Here is a 27,893-nt window from a genome sequence, read left to right on the forward strand (position 1 = left end):
TAGAGGACACCACTAACGCTTCATGACAACGGAAGTGAACACAGTTGGCAACGATACGCTTGACTCTTTGATCATGTTTTAACATTTATGGCACCAATCATTGTCAACACAGGATAAATACATATAGATGTCAGGTACATTATTTGGCTTTTCACATTCATAAATTCCTATTTATACTCACTTTATTTACTGTCAATGAAATAGTTGCACTACGTATACTCTACTCACTATATAATATCATATAATGTTAAAATTTAAGGCTTCAATTGTTAACAGTACAACAGTCAACACAGGATTAATACATTTAAATGTCAGTTTCAATGTTTGACACATCACATTTACCCACAACTTATCAGAATCACTCCATTTACAATCATTCGAGCATTGTTACAACTTACATAAAGTCAATGCAAGAGCATGTGTCATGATGTGATAACTATAGTATAATAATCACTATAAACTATTATCAATACTACAATTTTGCTATTGGGGATTCTGTGACCCTTGAGTTGACCCAAAAATTAGAAAAAAACTTAAAATACTGATGTGAAACAACAATCTTTTCTTTTAAGATGCAACACTTTTAGAAAACAGCTGAGCAGAAATAGAATGCATATATATATATATTCATAAGGAATTTATATTCGAACAGCTTTGATTTACTTACATCAAAGACTCAATCATCATACTTTTTGTGATCAGTTATACCAAATTTTTGGTGATTACCAGGATTACTGTTTTAAATATTAACAAATTAAGAGATGCAATTCAAGGTATGATGATGTCAATTAGGATCTCAACTTTAAATTAAGAAACAAAAGCAATTGATGTCAATTAGAGATTATACCAACTGTAGACAGGTGTTTATATGAACCTAAACATATATAATATCTTAATTGAAAATTGAAAAAAGGTTGGATTTGAGGGTTAAAATATATTTGAATTTTGCATCTCTCTATGATATTGTTTCCTGTAGATTAGTAAGAAACTTTCATGTTACCAACTATGAACCAAACTGACTGCCAGAACAAGAGATGGCACTAATGTTAGAGAGATAATTCTTAAGTTTTGATTGGAATGATGTTTTAAACTATATATTTTTTATTTACCAGGATGTCATCTGCAGCTGTCATGCCAATCTTTTTACCTGACTCTCAGGGTGCACCTTTAACAGAGAGACCTTCTGTTAAAAACAGTGGAAACAGACTTAGATCCGGGCGGAATGGTCCTCCATCTTCTCTCGGTAATTAAGAATAAGGCATTGATATACAGTTTACACTTATTAAAGTATAAAATGGTGACTAAAATACTGTAAAAAAATATGAGATGCCACAGCTACAATATTTGTAACTGCACCATTCACATCCTACAGCTTGAAAAATAAAGAAAATACATGAAAACTTATTGTCTGGATAAGGTGTCTTGCTACAATGTACATACTAGAATGTTCAACAAATATGTGTTTGTTGAGTGAACTTGTTTTTTATATATTATTTATATTTTTAAATTTTCTACCCAATTTTGAAATATAACCTTTTGAAGTAACCAAATTCACAAAGCATGCATTCCACTTTTTTAATAGCCAGTTAATTGTATTTATATGTTTTATCATAGGTTTGTGTTCTTCACAGCATTGTAAAATTTGTGTTTTATTTTTAGGTTCTCCTAGCTCTGTTCAATCTCCTAATGCCAGTCTATCTAGTATAGAGATAGAGGCTTTAATGAGAGAGAAGGTGAGGACCAAACACCAAGACATAATGCAGGTAATAATTTGTGTAAATGTTGGTGTGTGCTTAAAATATTTGAACACTTAACTGTCTGCACCTAAAATTGAACAAAGTCAAATGTATAGAAAGGAGTATAAGGTTCACAAGGAAGCAATATTTACCCATGAAATTTTAACTTATAATTTTTGTAACATTTAAAGGTAAAAATGTAAAATAATGAACAAAAATTAAACAAAAGATTGATATTTCATAAGCAGTTATGTAATAATTGTGCTTTAATGATGGATATCATGATTCATTTGCTTTTCAAAAACTGACTATACATAAGCAATTGCATCTTCCACAGCAAAATACTTTAAGTCCATGATTGTAGCCATTGGTATCAAGATGGGATAATTCTCTTACAATGTTATGCATTTAAAAAACACATCAAGATATATATAAAGACTAAAATAAACGATAAACAGAAAAGTGTGGTACATGTATACTTTGAATAACATGTTAAATTAGATTGAAATTAACTATAAAATGGGAGATGACAAATTTCAAATTTATGGATTATCTGGCCTAACTCCTTTATCAAACATTCCTGAAATACATTTTGTAAATACATGAATTTGTCTTTCTCAGTATCCCACTGAAATATAACTTATTTGTAAGCACATGAAATGTAAGTCATTATGGGATTTTTTTTACCACCATTCAGATGGTGGAAGCACCAATTCAGGAATTTTTAGACTTAAGATATGTAGTAAAAACATTTTCTTCATGCCAGAATCAAAATAATCATTTCTGAGCTCCTCCTGCTGTAAAAACAACCATCATTAGAATAAAATAATACTTCAAACACATAAATGTTGCCTGTTAATTTGTTAATACATGTAGCTGAATCAAATTACATATGATATTAATGTTTGTAGTGGTAATACATGAACATGTACAAGGTACTAGCAGGAGCATACACAATGGTATTTTTAAGCCCTTATCATAGAAAGGAGAGATAAATAGGTTTTTTATGAAGCAATTATTGAAGAAAGATGCAATTGTAATAATGATAAATATCTGTCGTGTTTGTGCAGCATATAGACAACAAATTCACATATAGATTGCACTGTTGATCACAGTTTTGTCACATTGTAGTCCTGTATGATACACCACATAAAACCAGGAATGTAGGAACTGTTGTTGATTTAAACTGTATTAACAACACTCATATGGAATTCGGGGTCTGACATATATACATGCACCAAGTATAAACAAATAAGGTCGTTAATTCAACTGTACATCAATATCCCATAAGTTCAAATTATTATTTCATTTTTCTTGTTCTTAGTCAGTGAACTAAAGTTTTCAACTTTCTAGTAAACGTTTTTTGTTGTTAACAAGTATGAAGTATAAGTAGTAATATGTATTCATGTCAAAATCTTATCCTGCAGTCTATATATCTTTGTACATGTACAAATCAACTATTGTTCAGTTTAACCCACATCCTAAAGACTGTTTCTTCAGAAATTTAACCATATTAATTACAATGATATGTATATATTTTATAATTACCTTAACTAACACAGAGAAATACATGTGTATTAATCTATTTTCTAAACTAATTTAATATTCCTTTTCAAAGCACAAAACAGAAAAATTCCAGTGCCCATATAGACATCATATTTGTCACTTTTCACTATATACATGTACTTTATTAACCATTTGTTTCATCAAAATTATTGGTTATTTCTGATCGTATTTCTATCAACTTTCGGTAGTACAACTTGAAGCAGCATTATCACAGTCTTAAAATGTAGGTTGTAATAAAGTTACAGATTTTTGGAGCGCTGTATTTACACAAGTCTGAAATTTTCTTTATGTTTTAACTAAATTCATCAGAGGAAAACAAGTTCAACTGGAGACAAAATACTGACCAAATAAATTTTGAGAAAATTCTACATTTCAGTTTCTAAAAACCTACCATAAATGATTTCAAATTTTTTTTTGGACAAAATAAATGATATATATAGCAGTTTGAAAGTGACAAATATTTATGCCTGTGCACTGTATTTGAGAATTCTGTTATTCCCCACCTTGATTGTTTCTATTTCTGTTTTCAGGCCTTTATGACCTATGATATTGAAAACAATGGGGGTGTAACAAAAGGAGAATTTAGAAGGGTATTAGAATCCTTTTGTTTCCCCATGACCACTGAACAGTACGATGCGGTCGTGGCAAAGGTATCATACGCGGCCTGCAGTGTGTAGTGGTGTGATGGCTATTCACCTTCAGCACTTGGTGTACTTCACGATTTCTGGTTGTAGCTTTATTTACACATTTTATATTAAACCACCTTCTAATTTTGTACGACACATTTCTATTTTTGCAATTCCTTTGTTTTACACCTTGCCATATAACCATTTTTGTCATGTTTTTCTATGTGAAATTGAAGCTGTCATATAAGTTTATCTTATCCTGCAGTCTGCATATTTTTCATACAAAAAAAATTCCTGTTTGAAATATAATATCACCATACACATATCACATATCTTTTTGGAACTTTTTATATTTTGATTTATATTTGCTTCTGATTCAACTTAGTGTGATTTGAAATGTCATACCCATTTTCAAAGCTTCATAAAATTAAAAGGCTTCTCCATCTTGCATGTTTTTAACTGTTGTACATTTTGTCCTAGCTATTCACTCCAAACTTTGAAAGTATACTTTTTATTGTCGTAATGCTTTCAAACTTAATAAATATTGGAATACGATGTCAGTTATTTGTTCAATTCATTTTATTTTATTATTATAAAGTAAAAGAAAATCACTGATGTATATTATTAATGATATTTTACATATAAAGTCAAATTTTTCAATAAATTGCAATCATTTATTTTTCATGCATGCATGTTCATCCAAATTTAATGTTTAATTTTGATATGGCATTAATAAAACTGCATGATAGAACATTTAACATTTGACTTATTTTTCAATATGAAGTTTAGTTTTTTTTAAGTGTAACTACTAATTCTCTAATAGCATGTTGGATTAAATATAAAAGCAGCTTTTCATTTCTAATATTAATCAGTGAGATAATAATAAATAATGTGTGCAAACATAATCTTGAATTGTAAATCAATGAGAAACTGACATCATATTGTTCTTCTAAATTTGATAAAACTGTTCCCCCTTTTAGCTATTAAGTGTGCTATTAGAGCCTCTAGGTATATAGTTGACTTAAGGTGGTAGGCCAGGTAAATTAGTTAGTGATGCCCAGATCGGCAGTGTTTTTTTTTATTAAAATGTTACCCTCTTTAATATAGATTTAGGGGTTTGTTTATTTATTTAGATGTAGGCCAGAATATTTATTCAAAAAGCTTTAAATGATTTTAATCCATGGTAATTTGTTACACATTTTTCCTCATTTAGTGTAAATAGTAAACAATTAATTTATTTGGATCATTTTCTCAGATTTAAAGGTTGCTGCAGATGTTTAAAGTTCTAGTCAAATGCATAAACTGTCTTAAATGTTGTCAAAATGATATTGATCAATTATTTTTGAACATTTAAAATTCAAAGCCTTAATTTAAATAGACAATTAAGCAAGATGAGCTTATCTAGATATCTCTGTTTGATAAATTATTTAAATGGTTACATGTCTTTTTGCAATTTAACTGGGCAGCTAAAATATGATTAGATTCTTGTGATAAATGTTATACAGGATTTAAACAGAAACAAAAGAATTTAACGTATCACAAATGTTTTCGAAAATAGATTTATAATACATTATGTTGAATGACAGGGTCATGTAGAATTTTTATAAATGCTTTTATTTACTTTAAATGGTTAAAAAAAATAGAATTGAAATACATCTTGAGGGTTGTATAAAAATTTATGTGTATGTTTCAACTCTTAAGCATCCTTTAATTAAGTCAAAAGAAAAGGAAACTTACACAAGAAGAGATAACTATAAATAAAATAATGGCTTCAATATTGTTTAGCCCAAATCACACTGACCCATTGAATGTTGCCTTATTTGAGTTGTGACAACAAGGGTTTTAAGACAAGTTTATATGCACAATATGAAAACATGATATACATTATATATATTCAAAAAGTTATCTTATTAAGAAAACATTAAGTCTTTTTTTTTATTATAGTCTTCAAACTAAAACTTAATTCTGTTTTATAAGATATATATATGTATATATTACTACTTATAATTAACACCTTATGTATTTTTTTTCTAATTTTTTAGGTTGAAAAGAACTCTAATAACACTGTGAAGTATGGTGACTTCCTGAACAAGTTTTATGGTCAACACAGACCTCCTACCTCACAGAGTAGGATTGGTGGCTTTCAGAAGTAAGTTTTGTAGATTCTTATATTCTTTTCTTCAGAGCTATTTATATTTTATAAAAGAAAGAAAGAATATGATTCACAACACAAAATCCATGGACACAATTGGAAAAAAAACAAGACCATCAAATTAAAAGGAATCAATTTCATATAAAAAAACCTAGTACCATTCAACTATACTCTAGTTTGTTGCACTTCAAATTCTGAACTGACGCTGAAGAAATAATTCCTTGGTGCTTTGCAAGAGGGGTTTGAATAAAAATGTTAACAATGATGTTTTTATCTGTCAGAAAATTGTATGTAAACTAACAGGCCATTCATTTAGATTTTCATTGATATTTATTGTTTAAATCCTTATTTAGCTAAAATAAAATGGCCAATATACAATAAAAGAAACTTAATATCCTTGGCTTCAGAATGGTTTGTGTTTTCTGTTTTATATATATATTCCAAAAAATCTTAACAACATTTTGATAAAAGTTGTTCAATTAAAAAATATGTTTTTTCCTTTCTTCTTCTCAAAGCAAGGATGGGAAAACAGAAGAAAGTTTTAATGATTTCAGTTGTAATATTGAAATCTCATATGATGACTATTGAGTACTCTACATATGAATGAACAGTGTATCACTGTATTTTACAGGATGATGATGCCACCTGCATCAGCCAGAGAGATCAATGTTGACATGATAGAAAAGATGCTTAGAGATAAGGTAATAATATCACATTGTAAAAATATAATAGAAATGTTGGTTTTTTGTTATGTTTTATTGTCATGTTTTTCTATAAATTACAGATTTTAACAAAAAATAAGGGCCTCCTGTTGTTTGTCAAGAACAAACATGGAGAAAATTAAAGAAAGAACATAGTGAAATCGATAATTTCTTTTTGTTCTTGCTTCAAGTAATCTAAATCTGTAATTTGAAATCTTGCCTTTGGTTAATTGAATTTTTGTGTAAAAATCTGTATTATACACACCAAATTCAGTACAGCATTAAAAGTTTTCTAGTCACCAAAAAATCAAATAAAAGCATATAATGGGAGATAACCTAATTGATAACGCCTTGTACAATATTACTTCCCTTTGTTACTTCGTCTCACTTTTTAGTTGTCAATTTTAATATATATTCATTCAGTTAATATTATTCCAGATAAGTGGTAATGTGAAGCCAGTTATAAAAGCCTTACAGTTATTTGACTACAACAGGGATGGAAAGATCCAGAGACATGAAATGAGACGTGTGATAGAAAACTATTGCTTTAAACTGAATGATCAACAGTTTGATAAGTAGGTTTATTTTTAGGGAAGCTAGTTATAAAAGTAAGAAGATGTGGCATGATTGCCAATGCAACACAAAAATTAAATGAATAAAAGCAAATTTAGGCAACCATGAAGCTTAATGAACTATGAGAAATAGTCTTCGAAGAAAGGCCCAAACATGAAAATATGAAACTATTCAATTGAGTAACTGCCTTGTATATAACAATTTACAAAAATAAATATGTCAGTCATGAACCTATGTTTTTTTTCCAAAATAAATGGTATTTAATGAATGAACTGGAAACAAAACAACCTTATCATTAGAATTGCTTGTATTTCTGGTTTCATCTTAGACCTTGAACCTTGAATCTTCAAACTATGGTAGAACATTCGTCTTAAATAAATCAAAATATGTTTTCACCATGAGAGACTATTGATTCCAATGTTTAAAAGCTACATATTGATTTAATTTCTTTGGTTTAATAACTGGTGAAATCTGCTTAAAATCATTGTTATTCATTGCTCAGCCATACATGGTACTAAAATGTCTGTTCTAGTTTATCTGTGTTTTCTTTTTGGTTGGCTAAACCATTTATACATGTAGAACTGAAATTATTATCTTTAAAGACATCAGTTCTGTTTATGAAGGGAAATGAGATCTGACTTTTCTGTATTTTATTGAACTATCTACTGTAGCTTAACTTATAGCTAGGTTTTTAAACTTATCAAAGCACTTTTTCCTTAAAATGGGTAAAGAGTTTCATAATGTTTTTACAGACTGTGGCAGAGATATGATTTTCACCACACTGGTATGGTGAATTACAAAGAATTTTTACACAGATTAGGAATAGCTGTAGCCAATCAAATTAGACCATTACCTGACAATGCTAAAGGAGGTTAGTTATGCTGTCTTGTTTCATTCTTACATGCATTTTGAAAAACATTTTTTGGATGCATACATGTTATATCACAATTGATTCTTTGTCAGCAATAATCTGAATAATAAAGTGAAAATTGCCATTATGAATCTTTTCATTATAAAACTTTTGTTTACTTTGACAGCCAAATAAGATTTTATGATTTATAAAAAGCACTCTTATATTTTACTGGAAAAAAATGTAATCATTGAATCTGACCATCAGACACAAAAGAAATTCAAACTTATTTTACTTTTTTTTTAATCAGATGAGTCTGATATTAAAAAGCTTTTGTTTTACAAGAAGTTATAAATAAGAATTTTTGAAAGTTTACAGTTCTTAAATTTAAGATAAATTCATCAGGTTTTTTTTTAATGAGTTTTTTTTTTTTACTATTTGAAAGTCCAACTTTGTGTTAACCATTGAGCTCTTTAGTGCATCTTGGTTTATAATTTGACCCCAAATAAGCGATGTCCAATTTCAAGTTTCACAGATATTTGGAATTATCACATGCACTTTACGATGTTCGTCTCACAGAAGTCCTTGTTACACATGTGTTACTGTACAGTAACTGTATTGTGTGACTCTTTTTCAGTCTTGACTGCCACAGAAACCAGGTGAAGTGTAAATCACTGAAGCATGTACATCATTGTTTATCATACATACTGCATGTTTATAGAATTCGCCGTTTCAGAATCTAATGCATTCTGGGTAATATTTTCAAAAGCGTACACCAGAGCGTTGTGATTGGTTTAAAACGTTCTAAACAATGAAAACTCAACCAATGACGGAACGTTCTTTTCATTTTGGGGTAAGAACAATGAAATTACCCATGATTCTTTAGATTCTGAAACGGCCAATTAACTTTATGCCTACTGAACAGTTTTAAAAGTTTTAAATCTTATATGACTTATATTATAAGAAGAATAAAATTTATGTCCGAATAAAACAAAATGATTTGAGAGTATGATATTGTTTATGTTGTATAGTCCACACAACTGTTTAAAATTATTGATCAAACATTGAAAATGTCATACAACTATTACCCTTTCCTGTCATTTTGGTGTAAATCTGTTGTCTAATGGAATTGAACATTTTCAGTTATAAAATCTGTGATATTTTGTCCAAAGTGAATTACTTTTGAGGACTGGTGATTATTATGATAACATGATAATTTATTGAGAGATAGGCATGTTTATTCACTAGCTGTCAGGTTATGTGATTTTAGAAAAAGCATGTTTACACTGTTTGATCACATGGCTATTGCATGTTATTTTTTCACATGATTATTGTATAAAAATTTGAAAGCACTAAATGAAAAGGTCAATGTTTTGAGAGACAAATCAACTTTTTGAATAAATATATGAGCTTATTTTTTGCTATCATTTTAATACAAGTTTAAAAGTTAATTTTTGATAATTATTGAACATTGGCACACAAAATAATTGTCCCCAGAGTGATTTCATAGGCAGAATCCATAAATTCAGTATTTGAGGGGATTGTAGTTGATTTAATTCTATTGATGCTTTACAATGGGCAGTGCCTTTCTTTAAATGATTTCATTTACCATCTAAAGGATTGTAACACAGATAATGATAAGTAATAAAAAAAATATGTCGAAATACAAAAATTATTTGAGAATTTTTGGTTTAGTAAAAGATCTTATCCAAATAATTATCTAAATTGGACTTGTTACACTTAATATCTTGGATTGTTTACACCATATTTTTAGTAGTAGAATTGTACATCATACACAATGCTCTATTTCCTTATACAAATCATCAAACATGGAATTGGTTTTTTTTAATTCTGGGTTGTTCCGATTTTAAATTTGCCAAGTAGCCACAAATAAGGTTAAATGAGATGATCATTATTTGTTTTTTCTTCAGCCTTAGTATGGCAACAGCAGGGACCACAACAGTCAGGAAAACACTTTAAACAGAGGAGAGATGATGAAATGGCTTTACAGAAAATGAACTTTAATCAGATAGAACTGGAATTCAGAAATAGGGTAAATATATATTGCCAGTGATCATTTTCAAATTCTATTTCTAGTAATTAACATAAACTGACACATAAAATATGCATGCTGAGGATGTAATTAACCCCTTGATAAAAAGAAGATTATTTTGTTGCAGATTGTATATATATTGAAAAATGTGTTTTTGGAATTTGTGCGTCTGAGGCATTTATCTGGATTTACCTTCATCAGCAACACTCAAACTCAAAATTAAGAAATACAAGGATGCATATTAAATACTTGAATACATGAGGAGATAATATCACATAAAGGGGGCATAAATTTTTTTTGAGCAAATCCACATAAGAATATGCTGTTTCATTTTGCTATTTGATTTAGTAGCCCAAGTAGGGACATTCCATTTGAATTTTCCTTTGATTTCTTTTGTATTTTTTTTTTCTAAAAATCTATATTATAAGAAGAATTTAACCTTAAGTTTCTTCTTTGAAATATTATATGTTTATGTCTGTAACTGTTACTCAGTATTTATTATTTGTATGTATATTTGTAGATGAGAGTCAATCATTTGAATCTGAAGAAAATATTTTTATCATTTGACCGACATTTAGATGGTTTTATTAACTTGGATGATTTGAAGTCGATTCTGATCCAGTTCACAATACCTATGTCTGATCAGTTGTTCACACAGCTCATGGAAAGGTAAGCATGGTCTACAAAGTTAATGATATCACAATATTGTTTCATGTTCCATTGGCCAAAAAATCTTTTCTTGCCTCTCTTACTGCCATAAATGTTCATGTCATCTCTAAACCTATTTTATGGTATTTTGGGGTGTTAACATTGTAAGTTTGAGTCCAGAAATGTTGGTAAAGCACTTCTTATGTACATTGCCTTTCCCTATTTAGTCAATTTAAAAAAAAAAGTTCCATCTTATTTTTCTTCAATTTTCTACAATCAATGATCGATAGAAAAATGAGATTTTCCATGATCATTATAATCAATGTTCTCATAAAAGATAAGGAAACCATCTTGAAGCAGTGAGAGAAAAAAAATCTCTTATAAAAATACTAATTACACCTAGTAAACCTAAAAACCCATAGCTTATTTATAGAATTCAAAATAAGGTTACAGATAGCTAAACATATTATTTCTTTTAAAATGAGGGAGAGTTTGTAAACTCAAAACATTTGTGAAGATTTTGAAAATAATCAATCTGACAAGTTGCAAGAAAATAAGCATTATGCATTTGGAGTTATTAATTTGTGTTTACTTTCAGATGTGGTGTGAGAGGAAGCACCAAGATATCATGGGAATCGTTTCTAGATAAGTTCCAAGATGCACAATCCAATGGGAATGGACAAACACTGCCAATTAAACCTGCCCACAGGTATATATTGTCTTTTACAGTGGTTAATAACATGCAGTGTTTGACTATACTAGAACAGGCACATTTAAGGTGGTACCAAACACCTTAAGGTGGCTGGGGCGTCTTAATTAAAACTGACAGAATTTTTTGATAACTTGTCAAGAAAAAGCTTTTATCATGCTTTTTTCAAAACTGTATTAAAAAGTATGGGTCACCGGACTTTTTTTCACGCTACAGGTTGCGCAAATTTGTCAGATTTTGTATAGATTATTCATGGAAAATTAAATTTTGTGTGATAAAACAAAAACGTACTATAAGAACTTTAAGATAAAATGTGAGAATATTGCTCTTATAACATGCTTTCAAATAAGCAAAAGAAAAAATGGGGTCACCGAACTTGTTTTCTTGCTTCATATCGAAATAGGTAAATTCATAACACTTTCTATTGTAAAATTTACTTTATCGGAGTTATCTCCCCTTATTTGGCAAAGTTTGAAAAAATCTAATCAAACACAAATAAACAAGGCGTTTTTACAAAATTACAACCTAAGTTATGTTAAAACACACAATTTTCTATATTTATATCAAAAGTCTTTTACATAATTTACATACAACTCTCAAAATTTGCACATTTCATCAAATATATATACCAAAGATATCTGCTTATTTAAAATCCAAGATGGAGGAAGACACCCGAGCCACCTTAACTCAAATTAATTTGGCTTGTTAAATTTTCAGAAAAACACTAATTTCGATAATTGAGAAGCTTAATATTTCCTCAACAATAGATTGTAAATTAAACATTTACATGAATTTTACAGAGTTATCTCCCTATAGTTTTTTTGTACCACCTTAATGTCTGACAAGTTGTAATAAATAATATTAATATATTAAAGTGCTAAACTAAATAAAAGATGAAATAAATTCTTTAGAAAAAGGTTATTTTATTAATGTTGAGTTAATTAAAAACAGGAATAGTTAGCATACCTGTTAAAAGTTTACTACAAACAAATTGGGCAGGAAAGCTGTGTTTTGACTACTTAACTGAAAAATCTTAATTTTTCGTTGAAACATACATGTATATTTATTGCTGTAGATTTAACCCAATTCGAGAAGGTATGAAGACTATAGAAGTAGAAGATATTTGGAAGCTGTTGTACAAACATGTACAGAACCATTATCCATCATTGAAACAGGCTTTCCTGGAAATTGATGCTGTAAGATTTTTAAATTGTAACTTAGGTGTATTTGTTGAACATTTATAAGAAATCAATTTTTATCAAGTAAATCATTGAAAAAATTTGAGTCACTGATTTTCACTTAATTTTAATGATTCATAAACATAATATTTCAAAATCACAATATTTTTTCGTTAACAATTTGGTCACTATGACCTATATTTTTCATTTGACATCTTAGAAATCCTGATATTTCAAACCATGGCAATCTCCTTTAAACATTATACCTGATCTTATGGGCTGTAGACGAAATGCATGTTTGGCGTACTAAATTATAATCCTGGTACCTTTGATAACTTTTTATGTCATGTGTTATTGAAACAAGATTTTCTTATAAGTTAATTCATAAAATTTGGACCTTAGAAAACGTTGTTGCCATTTCAAAGAATACTTTAATTATTTTAATTTGTTCCATTACAGACCAGGAAGGGAAGAATTACCAGGAAAGAGCTGAGGAATATTATAGAGAAATTTACATTCCGTCTGGATGATGAACAGTTTAAACAACTGATGTTGAAATTAGATCCATTTCATACCAACAACATTTCTTATCATCAGTTTCTGGAGCTGTTTGAAGAAACAGATGATTTGAAGGTAGGTAAAAGTTAACAGACAAAGGTTGTACAATAATGATAGAATACAAATTTACCGATGAAATTTTCAATAAAAATGCCAGTTCAAATGTTACAAGTAATATTAAATAATATAAAGCATATACAAAATTACTAAAGGTATTTTAGGATGTATGTAGCATTTTTTCCAAGGAAAAAAAAATAATGATAATTTCTGAATTTTATACCAATTTTGCATTAAATTGTGCTCTTTAAATTTTCATATGAAGTTGTTCCTGCGTTATTCATGATATTTTGAAATTTGTCCAAAATTAAATTTGTACAAAAGTAATCAGAAACAAATCGTGACTATAAAATAGACTGGATGCGAGACAGAAAAAATCAAGAATAACTGAAATAAAAGTAATGTATTGTAATGATTTCTCTTACAGGAAGGTCATAAATGGTTAAAATCAACACATAGATTTAATGAAAACACAAAACCTGTTGTAATGGCATGGGAAACAGTAAGTAATATCTTTTCATATATATTCAAAAGTATTCAGAGTATTTGCAATATCCATATATGATTCATTGTTGCTACCATTCACCATCTTTTTCTCCTACCTTTTCTAGTTAAATCTTGATAAATTATTAATTCTCGAAAGAAACAATTACATATATTATGAAATGGTCATGAAATCAAAGAAAAAATATTTTGCACTATTCATCCTGAAGAATTTTATATATAAACTGACAGATTGCACACAGTTTACATAAGATTTGTACCTTTTCAGGACATATTAACAGAAAATTTTAAAAAAATATAACAAAGTAGACTTCAGTAGAAGTTCTCTCATGTTTTATAATACAATAGAGAAATGTTTCCCAAATAAAAAAAAAATCACTAAGATGATTTTGTAAATATTTAAACTTACATCGTACCTCATTTAATTCTTTCAATTTCAGATTGAAGAAATATTAAGAGAAAAAATTACAGAGAATTGGAAGAATGTTAGTGGTGCAATTATGGACCATGATCATAGAAGGGAAGGAAAAATAGCTGCCTCTAAAATGAAGAAAGTTATAGATTTATATGTACTTCCTGTATCGGATAGTCACTTTGAAAAGTAAGAACTATATTCATTCCATACTCCACTTATATAATCCACTGTGAACCAGTCTTGAAGGATTTTTTTATAATGTATAAAATTTATTAGTTTAGTAAGAGTTTAGTTTAGTCTTTCTTTGGGTATTCTGTTTAATAGTAATGCATATAGAAAAGATATCAATTACTTGTTGCAAAATAAAATTGATCAGACTGATTATTTTGTATTTCCAAGAATTTAAAACCTGCTGTTCAATAGTTTCAAAAATTCCTAATTCTTATTTCTTATTGTACAAATGAATAATAAGTGAACTCACCACTGTCAAAGGTTAGGGGAGGTTGAGCACTCATAACCATTTTAACCAGACCACATATTCTGAATATGTATTTCATGTACCTGTTGGAGCCTCTAGTTTAGTGGTTGTTGATGGTTGATGTTTGTTATAACTGTCTTCTGTTAAATATTATTATTTAAATCAGGCCATTTGTGTTCATTTGGAATTGTTTCATATTTTGTCATCCTAGGCCTGTTACAGGTCACTTTGTAATGTAGGTTTTGCTCATTGCTGAAGATTGCAAAGTGATGTATATTTACAAACTAGTTCTTGGTGGATATTTCTTTTATTGACAATTAAACCACATCACTTTATGTTTGTATTAATGAATAAGAATAAGAATAAGAATAAAAATTTTATTAGTTTGAAATCCAAACAATAGGATTGTTACTAAAATACACAACAAAAAACAAACAAACAGGCATATTAAAATTACAAAACGATTACATTAATGATAGAACAATGACAGAAGAGATTCTGGTCACATAAGATTATAACTATTGTTTAACCTTGTTAATTTCAGTATGTTAAGTAGATGTAAAGACTGTGGAAATGGAAAAGTAAATTATATAGAATTCCTGGAGAATTTAAAAGTAGATGTCCGTCCTGGTGATCTTATTGGTCTCAGCCATCAAATCACAAATGGATGTGACCAGCGGGAAAATGATCGACTTGGAGAACAAGTTATAAGGTAATTGAAAACAAATTATCATAATGAGACAAATGTTATACAGGTTATAAGAAACCACTTTCACCAAAATACTAAAAAAAAACCTTACAAATCAAGAAATCAGAATTTTAAATCAACCTCTGCAACATCCTCACCAATATGAAACAACTAGGTAGTTACTAACATCTGAATTAGCAGTGGCACTGATGCTATACTAGTTATCAAACAGAAATAATGAAATCAAAACATATCCATTATACTGAACAGCAACTTGACATTATTTTATTTTAATAGGTTTATTTTTAAAAGTTCTAAGACAAAATTTCATATAAGTTAAACAAAACTTTGATATATAATTTTTTACTATTTTGTTTATGGATTGTAATAAATAATACATTTCTATTTTTGTGCAGACAATATAAGAATTCTAAGAGAGAAAGAGATAGAACAGGAATGATGACCGCTGATGAAGTCATTATTAGGTTAAAAGATCGAATGTCACAGCACACAATACAGATACGCCAGTCTTTCCTGCAATTTGATAAAAGTGGACGAGGAAAAGTTTTCAAACGACATTTTAGAGAGGTAAAATATTAAAGATCTTACAATAGAAAGCAACATAGAAATAATTTTAGAAAGGCATGTGAGGGAGGAGCCAAGGGGAAACTATCCAGCAACATAACAAATCCCTAAATGATACAATGACACAGTTTTTAAACCACTAACTTTTTAAACAGTCAGTTCAGATTTGAAAAAAGATTAAAAAAAATATACACATTTTTCTTAAAAATGAGATTTTGTCTTGGTTGAGTCATTACACATTTTGTTGTTATTTTGAGTATTAATTGATCTTGTATTTCCCTTATTGCAGATTAGTTATTCGATCTCTAAATTTGCATCTTTTCTTCTCTATAAAATTATATAGATTACAGAAAAATATATTGAGTGTGCAGGTAAAAGTAATGTCGTTGGTTAGCTTGCTTGGTAGTTTAACAGTGAAGTTAAGCTAGTCCTACAAACAGCAAGCTCACCAAAGATTTTACCTTCACACTAAATGCATTCTGCTGTAACAAAATTTGAGAATTGAATTGAAGTTAAAAGAAAATTTTGAGATCAATGAAACCAGAAAAAAGATAAATTTCTTTTGTGATATATAAATCTGTGAAACCTCTCTTTTAGTTATTTATTCATGATTTAACAACCCATTTTGTAATGTAGAAATTGAATGGTTTAACTTTAAGAATAATTTTTAGTACAAAATTGTAAAAAAAATTACTTATTTCTTTTGGATTGTTAGGTTCTAGCTAGCTATGGTATGGTAATGTCAGATGAACAGTTTCAAGAGTTGACAAGAATGTTGGGATTTGAGAATGGTTCCTTGTCGTACACTGATTTTATCCAAGCTTTTGAAGATCCACGTATACAAGGACCTGGAGAGGATATACAAAGAAGTGGAAACCATCGAGTCAACCCAATCCGTGGTGATGAGGAAGGAATGACTGCTGATCAGGTGGAGGCTAAACTAAGACAAAAACTTAGAGAAAACTTTGCTGTAAGTGTAAATTAATATTGTTCTTTATTATCCTGTTATGATAACTTTCTGTGAATATCAGGAGGATAAAAAAAAATGTCTGAAGAACATAAACATCTTCCAATTGGTTCCACACTCTCAACAGGAGGTATTGAGAAGTTTTATTATTTTTTCTTTAATCTCAAAATTAAACTTTTGAAATGGGTGAGACTTGTGGCATTTATTAGGTAAGAAAGAGCGTACATACATATATATATGTTTAAAATTGGGAGAAGTTATGTAAAATGATGTAGCGTTTTTTCTTTTCTTCTGCTTGGTTTAAGATCATTAACTCAATTTTAAATATTCATTTAATTTGTTGTTTTGTTTATTTCAGAATTTAAGAGCAGCATTTTATAAGTTTGATGATGATCACAATGGACTAATAAACAAAAGAAATTTCAGAAGAATATTAGACTCATTTATGTGCATTATGTCAGAAAGTGAATTTGAAATTTTATGTAAAAAATTAGGAATCAGTAAAAATACTAAGATATCATATGAAGAATTTCTACAGAAATTTGAGGTCAGAGATACAGCAGAAGGTCATAAATGGCTCAACTCAGTTCACAGGTAATACAATCAAAATATTTTTTATAAAATTGAATTGGACACTTGCAAGAAAATTATTTGAAACCTAGACAAGTTCTTGTACATTTGTATTATAAAGGTGTCTAGCAGCTGTGTGATGTTTTCCAGGACAATGAAGAATTAGACAAAACTGTATTTAAATGATAACAAACACCTTGACTAAAATAAATTTGCAAAGCATAATTTTTATAATATTTTGACAAAATATTAACTTTGACCATTTAACAAAAATTTAAAAAAAATTAAACACACAATTTGTTGGAAAAAGTTTCATTGGATATATAGCAGTTTTGACAAACACTAATTTTGATCATTGAAAAGCTTTTATATTTCCTTTACAATAGAATATGATTTAAATACCAGCTGATTTTTACAGAGTTATCTCCCTGTAGTGTTTGTACCTTAACACAAATTTATATTTTGTATATAGACAATGGGAAGTAATCTAGTTAATTTTATATATTAAAATGTACTTCTTTCATTACAGATGGAATGAAACACTGCCCACACCTGAATTTACTGCAGAAAACGCCTTTGAAGCATTACGAGAAAAAGTTCATTTACAGTGGAGAGACATAGCAAAGGTATTTGAATTAAAACAGTTAAAATCATTTTCTAAACACTTTAAAAAATATACAGGTAGTTGTGAGACAGCAATTATTGACAATTGAAAAAATTGTGTTAATCAGGATAATAACAGAGTTATAAGGTCAATTGTTATTCACAGCCTAGCAACCCTGGTAACTAGACAAATGCATCTAGTACCTCATATATTTTTATTCATCAATACTATCTTGTTGAATTTCTGTTTTGACTTTGCAATACTTTTTGTAACAAAATCCCTAAAAGCACAGAATTAAATAAAATATCAGAAAATTTATTTGGAAGATATTGCCCATTCTTTATGACATATTAGGGTAAGTATGAATACTAAACTATTGAATCATTCTTTTCTATTGTATCATCATATTTCTATGAACTTTTTAAATATACACTTGTGATTGAATTTCAGGCCTTTATGTCTGTTGATTCTAGTGGTAGAGGTATAGTGACGAAAAGAGACCTCAGAGAGCTATTATTTAAATTTGTTCTACCAATGGGACCTGAGGAATTCAAAAAGCTTTGGAAAATGTAAGTTAACTTCATTTTTTTCAACTGAAGTATCATATTTCATAAAGAAGCGAATTTGTATATGTACATGAAAGTTACTGTAGGACTTGAGATTTATAATCAAACTAAAATTGTTCATAAAAAGTAAGGTTCTGTGTTGAAGGCCGTACTTTGACCTATAATGGTTTACTTTATTGAATTGTTATTTGGATGGAGAGTTGTCTTATTGGCACTCACACCACATCTTCCTATATCTATGACAAAATATAAAAAAAAAAGTGAAAGTTGCATGTCTGGAAATTTCATATTTACAAATGGCTTTTTTCATACACTTAAAACTTAGTTAGATATAGAATAAGCAACAAACAAACAGAAAGCTGAATAATAAATGAATATATTGGTTGATTTCACTGCTTCTGTAGATACCAGTAAAATGTTTTAAAAAAAAAATATACATAATTTTATGATATGTGTTGTCATTTTGTTCCTAATTTCATATGAAGACTTGCTTGTTAGTTTGAATGTTCAAATTAAAAGCGAAAAAAAAAAAATCTTACAAGACAATCTTTATGAATTCCAAAAACTTTTATTAAACTATTCATTGCATTGAATATTTAATTGTGGAACTTTTGTTATATTTAGGTATGATGATTCAGGTAAAGGATACATCACACATCATGATTTACTGGCAAAGATGGGTGTGTCAGAACATTTTACACCATCTGATGATGTGGGTACCAGTACTAAAATTATTGATGATAGTAAACGAACTTTACTGGATCATAATGAAACACAACTGAGGAAACAAGAGAGGATAACTCTCCATCAGGCTCAGAGAACTGCATTTATGCCTGCTGAACAAGTAGCTAGGCAGCTAAGGTAATTCAATCTTCTGTAAATTAAGTAGTTTATATTTCCTAATAACTGATAGTTCATGAAATTTATCCATATCATAGATATTCATAACTTTAACTGTATATTAATTTTATGCACTTCATTTTCAATTATGTTGAGGGTCTGTTACATTTTTGGAGCATTGCAACCTATATTTAATCCTTTTGAAAAGTTTTAAAGTTTTCCATTTAATTCCAAAAGGTAACCTTTTCCATATATTTTTAGTTTCCAGATCAGAGTATCAATATATACATACAAATTTGTTTTTTTGTAAGAAATTTTAACAAATTAAATTTGATTAAAAGTCCATCACCGTAAATCTGAAAAAATATATGAAATATTTGTCTTTATATATATGTAAATTCAATAAAAGTAATAACCTTTGCAGGTGCGTATACTTATTCATGTAAATATATTTGTTTACCATTGCAGGGACAAGATTCGTGATAATTATAATGATTTCTACTCAGCCTTCAGAAAGTATGATACAAAGAAAAAGGGTTCATTATCAGTCAGTGAAATACAGCAAGTTCTCAATGATCACAACTTGTTTATGAATGATGAAGAATTCTTCAGATTGATGGACTCGTAAGTATTTATTTTTAGTAGTGAATTTATATACAGTTGTACTTTAGACCCAATATTTATTTATTAACACTAAAAAGACATAAACTAGTCTTAACAAAATTCATTTCCAAATTGATATATCTCTATTTTGCAAACAAAATAATATTTGATCTTAATAACTAAATTATTTGCTTTAAACTATTGTTCTTTTTTTAAAAGTGAATTTTTGGCTGCATGAATAGTGATAACCATTGTTTTTTTTTAGAATTGGTTTGAGAACAAATCGAAGTAGATTGAATTATGAGGAATTTTTACATGCATTTGAGGATGGAAGGAAATCCAGTTATGGTAATCGACCAACCAAAATAGATATTGTAGAAAATCATGGTTTGTCGCCACAGGATGCTGAAAACAGGGTCAGAGAAACCGTTGCTCAACAAACAGATGTCTTAGGAAGGGTAAGAAGATTGAAATATATTTTAATTATGTTAGTTTTTTATTTAAAAGGAGAGGGCAGTAATGTTTTACACTAAAATCTGAAGTATTTGTGATATTTTTATTATTGACGAATTGGGACTGAATAAGTGTTGCAAAAAAACACCTCATTCAAAATTTACAGTATTTCTGCTTAAATCAGTTATTTTAATGTCCATGGCTTTTTGTGTATAATAAATGGTAATACACAAATGTATAGAATTAGGAAATGTGTTTTTGTCAATATAAAGACAACTTTATCCACCAGAGACCAAGGTGCAAATTTACTGTGGATGAGGTAACATACAGTTTTCAAATTAGTTTATTTGATACAACATGTATAGAAAGCAGTCATACAGTTTGAACTTTTACTTTTACAGGCTTTTGGATCCTTTGACAAGAACGGGTCAAATCTGATACCAGCAGAAGATTTCAGAAGGATTCTGGACATATTTGTATTCAAAATGACAAACCAGCAATGGAAACATCTGTTATCAAAGTTACAAACCACAGATAACATGATCAACTATGCTTTATTCCTGGACCAATATAACCAAACAGAACAAGAAGTAAGCATTCAAAATTCAAACATTCTTCTGTAATATTGAAGAACATTATCTATCGTTACTTCTAATCCAATTGATATTTTATCATTTTGTATCATTTGGGTTGCAAGTACTGGTAGGAGTTTGTTGAATTTAAGTAACTTACACTTCAATACATAATACTGTGGATTTATTATTTATTTGGTACACATTTCATGGATTTAGTGTGGTACAGGTGAAACACAAAATTTAAATGTAATTTTCCAAAATGTTGTATGCAGACTTTGGCAAAACCCCAAATTAAATGTCCATGAAAATACAAAATTGCTACCCACATTTAGTAATGAATCCACATTATAAGATATTTTATAAGAATGTTTTGCAATGAGTATGAATAAGGTAGCTGTGTTTTTATAACTTTAAGGGAAAGTGATTTTTTTTACTAGTTCTGCCAAGTTATCAGATTTTATGGTTTTTAAAATGCTCATTTCAGGACACAGAAAAATGGTTGGCGGCTCTTCAGAAATCTATCCGAGATCAGACTCCAACTCTATTAATGATAGATGACCTCCAGGATTGTATCAGAGAGGCTGTTCAAGGTCATTTCTACCTCCTTACACAAGCATTTACAGATGTGGACTATGCTGGAATTGGTGCTGTCACCAAAGAAGATTTCAAAAACCTATTCACTAAGAATATTATGAGAACATCTGATGAACAGGTATAAACATTACATTTGTGTAGAATTTCTCTAACTTGAGATTTGAAATATATATTTACATGACATTATGTATCCAGTTCTGACTTTTCATTAAGCAAATGTGTGATATTTGCATGTTGGCAGCCCTGCATAATATTACTTAACAACAATTGGTTGACATTTACATAATCAATCAGAATAAACTAAATCTATGTTAAAGATCTTATTTAAACTTTGAGCAGAAGCCTTAACAATAAAACAATTCACACTTTTTAGATACAAGTTCTATAAGAAAATGGTGTAAAATTTTTTTTTTTTTTTTTTACTGTGCCTATCCAATAAGCTTTGTGGTAGTGAATTACCTATTGCCTGACCAGTTTAAAAAATTGTCAATACAATTTGTCCTTTTAAATTGTACAACAGGTATTGTGAGAGCTATTATCAACAGGTGGTCATTTAACTACCTGTAGATTTACCTGGTTTGTTTTTGACAGAGCTAATTAAAATGAATTTAAATGAATGATACATGTAGCTAGCTTGCTTTCCTCATGTTTAATGTCCTGAATGAACTATTCTATTTAGGTATGGGATATTTTACATTAAATACACTATTTGTTCTTTCTAATAAAGATATTTATTGTAAATTTAGTCTTTTTGCTTACAATCACAAATAAATCATTGCTGGTATATCCCACTTTCATAATAAAGAATAAAGCATTGAAATTTCTATTCACTAAACCGTTTGTACTTTTTTTGATATATTGAAAATAAATTTTTAACAGTAATTCCAGTTGAAGTAGATCCTGAATATTAAATGAAACTTTAATAGCATCACAACTATTCCATTCCAGGAATCTTAATATAACATGAAAATATATCCCATTAGAAAACACTACGCCACACATAATTCATCTTGTAGAATTATTCACAAATAGATGGGCTATCCAAAAAAATCCATTTCACAAACACTTAAATTCCATTTAGGAATCAAAAACTTAAAATACATCCCACATTAAAAACACCATGAAGCAAACATATATCTCCTTTTTTATAAACTAAATTCACTGATTGAAATTTCCATCTTGACTATTTAGAGACACAAAAAGAAATGGCTTAAAATGTCCCATATCTAAATAGAATAGTCTATTCAGGACATTGGTCATGATGCATGAGGAAAGCAAGCTAGCTATCAGTCATTTAAATTTTACCTTTTATGAATAGTGAAGATTTTTTTACTGGGTAGTTAAATGACCACCTGTTGATGAGCTCTCACAATACCTATTGTACAATTTAAATGGACAAATTGTGTTGACAATTTTTTATTCTGGTCAGGCAATAGGTATTTAAATACCTCAAAGGTGATGGGATAATGACAGTAATTATTTCACTCATTGAATATACATTTATATTTTTTCTTTACAGTTTGAAAAACTTTGGGGCAGTTTACCAATAAATGATTTTGGAAATCTAGATTATAAAGAATTCTTACGAAGATATGCAGGAGATAAACCAGAACTTAAACAAAGTGTGCATAGACCATCATCAACCATGCCTCGTGCTTGTCCCCCTAGTAGAGCAATGAGTAGATCAATGACACAGGTGAGTAAAAAAATAATATTATATCAAACTCTACAGCATCTGGTAATAAAGTTTTAAAAATATTGAAGATAAATTATCAAAATTTGTAGATACTAGAATAAAATTGAGAATAGAAATGGGTAATATGTCATAGAGGCACAAACCCCGACCTGGAGAACATGCTCAGATAATTAGATTTTCTAAAATTTCTGAATTTTCCTCATTTTAAATTAAGAATTGGTCTATAGACAGTGAAACCTAAGATTATAAGTTTAAAGAAACAGAAAGGATTGACACATTTGCTGTATTAGATATTGAAATGCTTTTTAATAAAGATGAAAAAATATTTAAAGATTGTAATGGTTACTATATAAAGTGTACACTTTTATTTATAGCTTGATTTTGGCCGATCAGGAAGTAGAATGCAGATGTCTAGAGCTCGTTCTCGTCTATCAACACCTATGATTAATGCTGAAACAGCAGAAAATATACTAAAAAATACTGTATTTAGAAACTGGAAAAATATTCAGAGACATTGTAGAAACCAAGATCAACAAAATACAGGAACAATTAAAGTTGAACAACTAAGAGGTATATACTTTTTGATAGTCTTGTACTTTTTTAATCTTCTCCAATTTTTTAATTTTTTTTTACGATTATTTATGTTGTTAAAATTATTTGTCAATGAAAAAGACATTTCTATTGTTACCTTTGTGTTAGTGAATTTTTTTTTTTAAACTTTGTATTCCGACCATTCCAGATTATTTCAGATTGCATCAAATTTGCATAAAATGTTTAGCTATAATGAACAAACTTATTAACCTAACGTTTACATTTATAGGCCTCCACATTTTATACAACATCGTATAAAAAGTCTTCAAACTTAAAATAACTTTAAGTAAAATTCAACAAATTTATTAACCTGAATAGCAACTCAATATTTCAACAACGAAAAAAACCAACTATTGAAATGACAATAACAGACAAGTTTTCAGTCTCATATCCATGTCATTATATGTTGCCAAGCAAGGATAGTTTTATCAGGCAGGTTACTAGGGGCAAATGCAAGTGTTTCCATGTTTGTTTTAAAATAGATGAAATTACTTTACACAGATTAAATTGTATGTTTTGTTTGCAGATATTTTGATAGCTAATGGTGTGGATATGCCAGAAGAAGAGTTTTTTGATTTGATGACTAAGTATGACTTGAAAGAAAATGGAACGTTTGCATATGTAGAATTCTTACGCCATTTCATATTATCACTGAAACCAAAGGAAGAAACCAATTTGATGTCAAGAAGAAAACTGCCACCTACAAGGGCTTCGGTAAGATATTTTCTCCAAAGTAACAAGGATGATATTTATATTCTAGAAATTATTAAATTGTCAATGATTCAGATAAATTTTTGAAAATTTTTAGTTACTGTGGATTCATTATTATTCGTTGGATACCAATTTTCGTGGATTTCATGGTTACAGGTGAACCACGAAATTAGATGTCCAACAAATAGCAAGTTTTCTATAAGCTTGTATGCAAACTTCGGCAAAACAACGAAAATAAATATCCACCAACATGCAAGTTTTCCTTAATCCACGAAAATTGGTACCCACGAAAATAAATGAATCCACAGTACCTCATACCCTAAACTTATAAGCATTGATTTTAAACCAAAAAAAAAAAAAAAAAAAGTAATGAAAGTCCACATATTCTACACTTTAATAATCTCTTACTCCAATTATTTAATACAAAATTTAATAAAAATTAATGTATTTTTAATCAAGTGGCTTTGAAGACATTATTTACCACTTGGCATGATAAGTGTAAGACTTAGTTATTAATTTCAATTTCAGATGTCAGCTGGCCACACAAGTAACAATTTCTTTGATGCAATGATACGTGTCAGGGACTGTGTCTTAGAGCACTGGAAGGAGATGAGAAGAACATTCAGAAATGTGGATAGTGGTAATACAGGGATAGTGGACTCATTAGAATTTAGACAAATTTTACGTCAGTTTAATGTTAATCTTTCAGAGGAAGAATTTTTCCATCTTTTATCTTACTATGACAAAAATTTGGACGGTAAAGTTAGTTACAATGACTTTATAAGGGCATATTTACAGCATGCATGAGAAAATGTACCGACTACTATTGTGTAAAATGCAATCATGTTATGTTTCGTCCATTGTCCTTTATAGGCAAGAATTATGATTAGAAGTGTGTAACTTTTTGAAAGTGATGAACGAAATATAGGAATGAGAGATTGTGATAATCCTTGGCAAAACAATGAAGTGTCAAAATGGCTTGGAAAATTTCCCAGTCATTTTAATTGAAATATGCAATATTGAAGTCTCTATAATTGTGATAATTTTTTTTAAAGTGCTATTCATGGTTAAGTGTGCTAAGTTCTTGACAGTTGCTTTTGTAAGTTTAAGATTTTCAATTGTCACATGTAATAAACAAAAACTTCATTCCAGTATAAATTGGGATTGACATTTGACCATTTAATACAGGTACTGAAAATTTGAATTTCAATTAAGTGACCTATTGTTTTCTCAGTATCTTAATACATTAAAAACATAGCCAATGCATTCTAAGATCTACTCCTATGCTATTTCTTACCCATATCTATTTATGGTTAGCATGATGGTTACATTGACAGTTTGATTTCTGTGTCTGAGCAAGGGCAGCGGTTTACATCTTCTCCTCTACAGGGTATTTCTTCATCCTTTTATCCATTGGCCCACTCGAATGGAGGAATACTGGCATTTAAATTGCACACACATGTGTAGAACAGTAATCAGTAGGAGGCAGTTTTGAAGAATCATGAAGAGAAAATATTAACAATAAAAGTAAATGCAAAAGAAGGTCCCTGTAGAGCCAGATGTCCTTAATCATTTTAAATTTCCAATGGTTGATCCAGAGGGAGGGGTTCTGGAGGTTTGAACTCCCCTTTTTCCTCGACGATTAATGCATAATGAATAGGGACCCCTTTATCCTGGGTTGGACCTCCATTTGAAAATGGCTTGATCCATCCCTGATTTCACTCCCTGCTACCTGTCATAATTCAATGTGTCACTATGTGATTACTGAAAATTCTAAATTCTTTGGCCTATGGCATTGACCTCTTACCCTAGAAATTATAATTATGCTAATATCAACCCCTTTATAGTATTGTGACTTCAGCATTGAAATTTTAACTAATTTAGGTATATTTTTGTATGTTCTTGTAATACATTGTGTTTTTTGTTGTATGATCAAACACATGTTTATCTTGCACCAATCATTTTATTGCCTCATCATGTTATCTGTGATAAATCTATTGTTGATTATCTTCTGTACATATTTATATTACACTATTTTAGATAGTTTTATTTTTTATTACGGCTGTTATAGTTCTACCGTTTTTTATATATATAATTGATCTTTTTGAACTAGTCTTTTTAGAATCTCTATTATGGGGAGTATAAGTTATATTTACATTTATGCAGGGTTTCTGGTTATGCAAGGGTTTACACTGTAGAATATTGCTAAGATTGTAGGGAACAGTTTACATGGCGCCTTTATCCAAATGTCAATAATCCTTGATTGAGAGAATTGTGATAACGAAATTTTCATTTTACACCAATTTTAAATCTATAAATCACACCTTTTTGTCACAGTCCTAAATGTTGTCTGAAAAGTCAAATCAAAGAATTTAATTTATACTTTTGAGATTGAATATTGTTATATTCTTATACTGCCTTTCATACACTTGCATACAGAACTTATTATACTGTCATTCTGTTTGTTTTTGCCTGTGATATATGTACTATTTCATGTTTGTCAGTATTATTACAGTTGAAAATAAAAGTTTTAACTGTTAAACAGAGTTGTATAGTTATATTTCATTATCAGATCTTTCTAAAAAAAAATCATGCAATAATTTCTGAATTTATAGTAAATATGTTCCTTGAAAACCATTGTTTCTTTTCATTTCCATGAGAGAGGTTCACAAGAATGCACTGATTTTCGTCATTATATAAATCATACAATATTGACTATGACTGTACAACTCTAAACTGTCGGAGGAAACTATAGTAAGTACACTATATAAAGATGGTAATGAAAGAAAATAATGATGGAATGACATAATACCTGTTAATTGGAACAGCAAGTAGATAAAGCTGAAAGACCCATATATACATCTAATAATTATGATCATTTGTTGTGTTACTGCTGATATACATTGAGTTGCTGTCTCATTGATAAATACCTCACCTTGATTCATTCATATTTACACCTCATAAGATAGTACACAATGACAGAGTGTTTATAGACAATAGACAACCAACAACTGGAACTTTTTGTAGTGAGTACATTTGACCCTGC

The 27,893-nt window shown here is 29.2% G+C and overlaps 1 protein-coding gene across 3 annotated transcripts; it reads left to right on the forward strand.

Annotated features, from left to right (window-relative positions):
• On the forward strand, nt 1-27,389 carry LOC134687460 (EF-hand calcium-binding domain-containing protein 6-like). 3 transcript variants are annotated; one of them, XM_063547778.1, is made up of 30 exons: nt 1-134; nt 1,113-1,243; nt 1,660-1,763; nt 3,833-3,952; nt 5,971-6,077; nt 6,712-6,781; nt 7,220-7,356; nt 8,107-8,225; nt 10,136-10,257; nt 10,778-10,926; nt 11,504-11,614; nt 12,690-12,810; nt 13,252-13,425; nt 13,835-13,909; nt 14,352-14,512; nt 15,349-15,516; nt 15,909-16,080; nt 16,793-17,047; nt 17,403-17,638; nt 18,144-18,240; nt 18,669-18,787; nt 19,409-19,645; nt 20,093-20,248; nt 20,493-20,685; nt 21,082-21,270; nt 21,740-21,967; nt 23,369-23,545; nt 23,920-24,115; nt 24,663-24,850; nt 25,376-27,389. In XM_063547778.1, exons 2-30 carry the CDS (start codon nt 1,114-1,116, stop codon nt 25,652-25,654), a joined length of 4,590 nt encoding a protein of 1,529 aa, XP_063403848.1. In that variant the 5' UTR covers nt 1-134; nt 1,113; the 3' UTR covers nt 25,655-27,389. The 3 variants fall into 3 exon arrangements, with proteins under 3 accessions (XP_063403848.1, XP_063403849.1, XP_063403850.1); XM_063547779.1 differs by lacking the exon at nt 3,833-3,952; XM_063547780.1 differs by lacking the exon at nt 3,833-3,952 and having other exon boundaries at nt 1,660-1,733.
• Nucleotides 27,390-27,893: the final 504 nt, after the last annotated feature.

This window comes from Mytilus trossulus, chromosome 10 (genome assembly GCF_036588685.1).
Source record: "Mytilus trossulus isolate FHL-02 chromosome 10, PNRI_Mtr1.1.1.hap1, whole genome shotgun sequence".
Taxonomy (NCBI): Eukaryota; Metazoa; Mollusca; class Bivalvia; order Mytilida; family Mytilidae; genus Mytilus; species Mytilus trossulus.

Coding starts and splice junctions, on each gene's coding strand:
- LOC134687460 (XM_063547778.1), top strand. CDS start 1,114: ATGTCATCTGCAGCTGTCATGCCAATCTTTTTACCTGACTCTCAGGGT. Junction 11,615..12,689: donor CCAATTAAACCTGCCCACAG/GTATATATTGTC, acceptor TTATTGCTGTAG/ATTTAACCCAATTCGAGAAG. Junction 14,513..15,348: donor TCGGATAGTCACTTTGAAAA/GTAAGAACTATA, acceptor TGTTAATTTCAG/TATGTTAAGTAGATGTAAAG.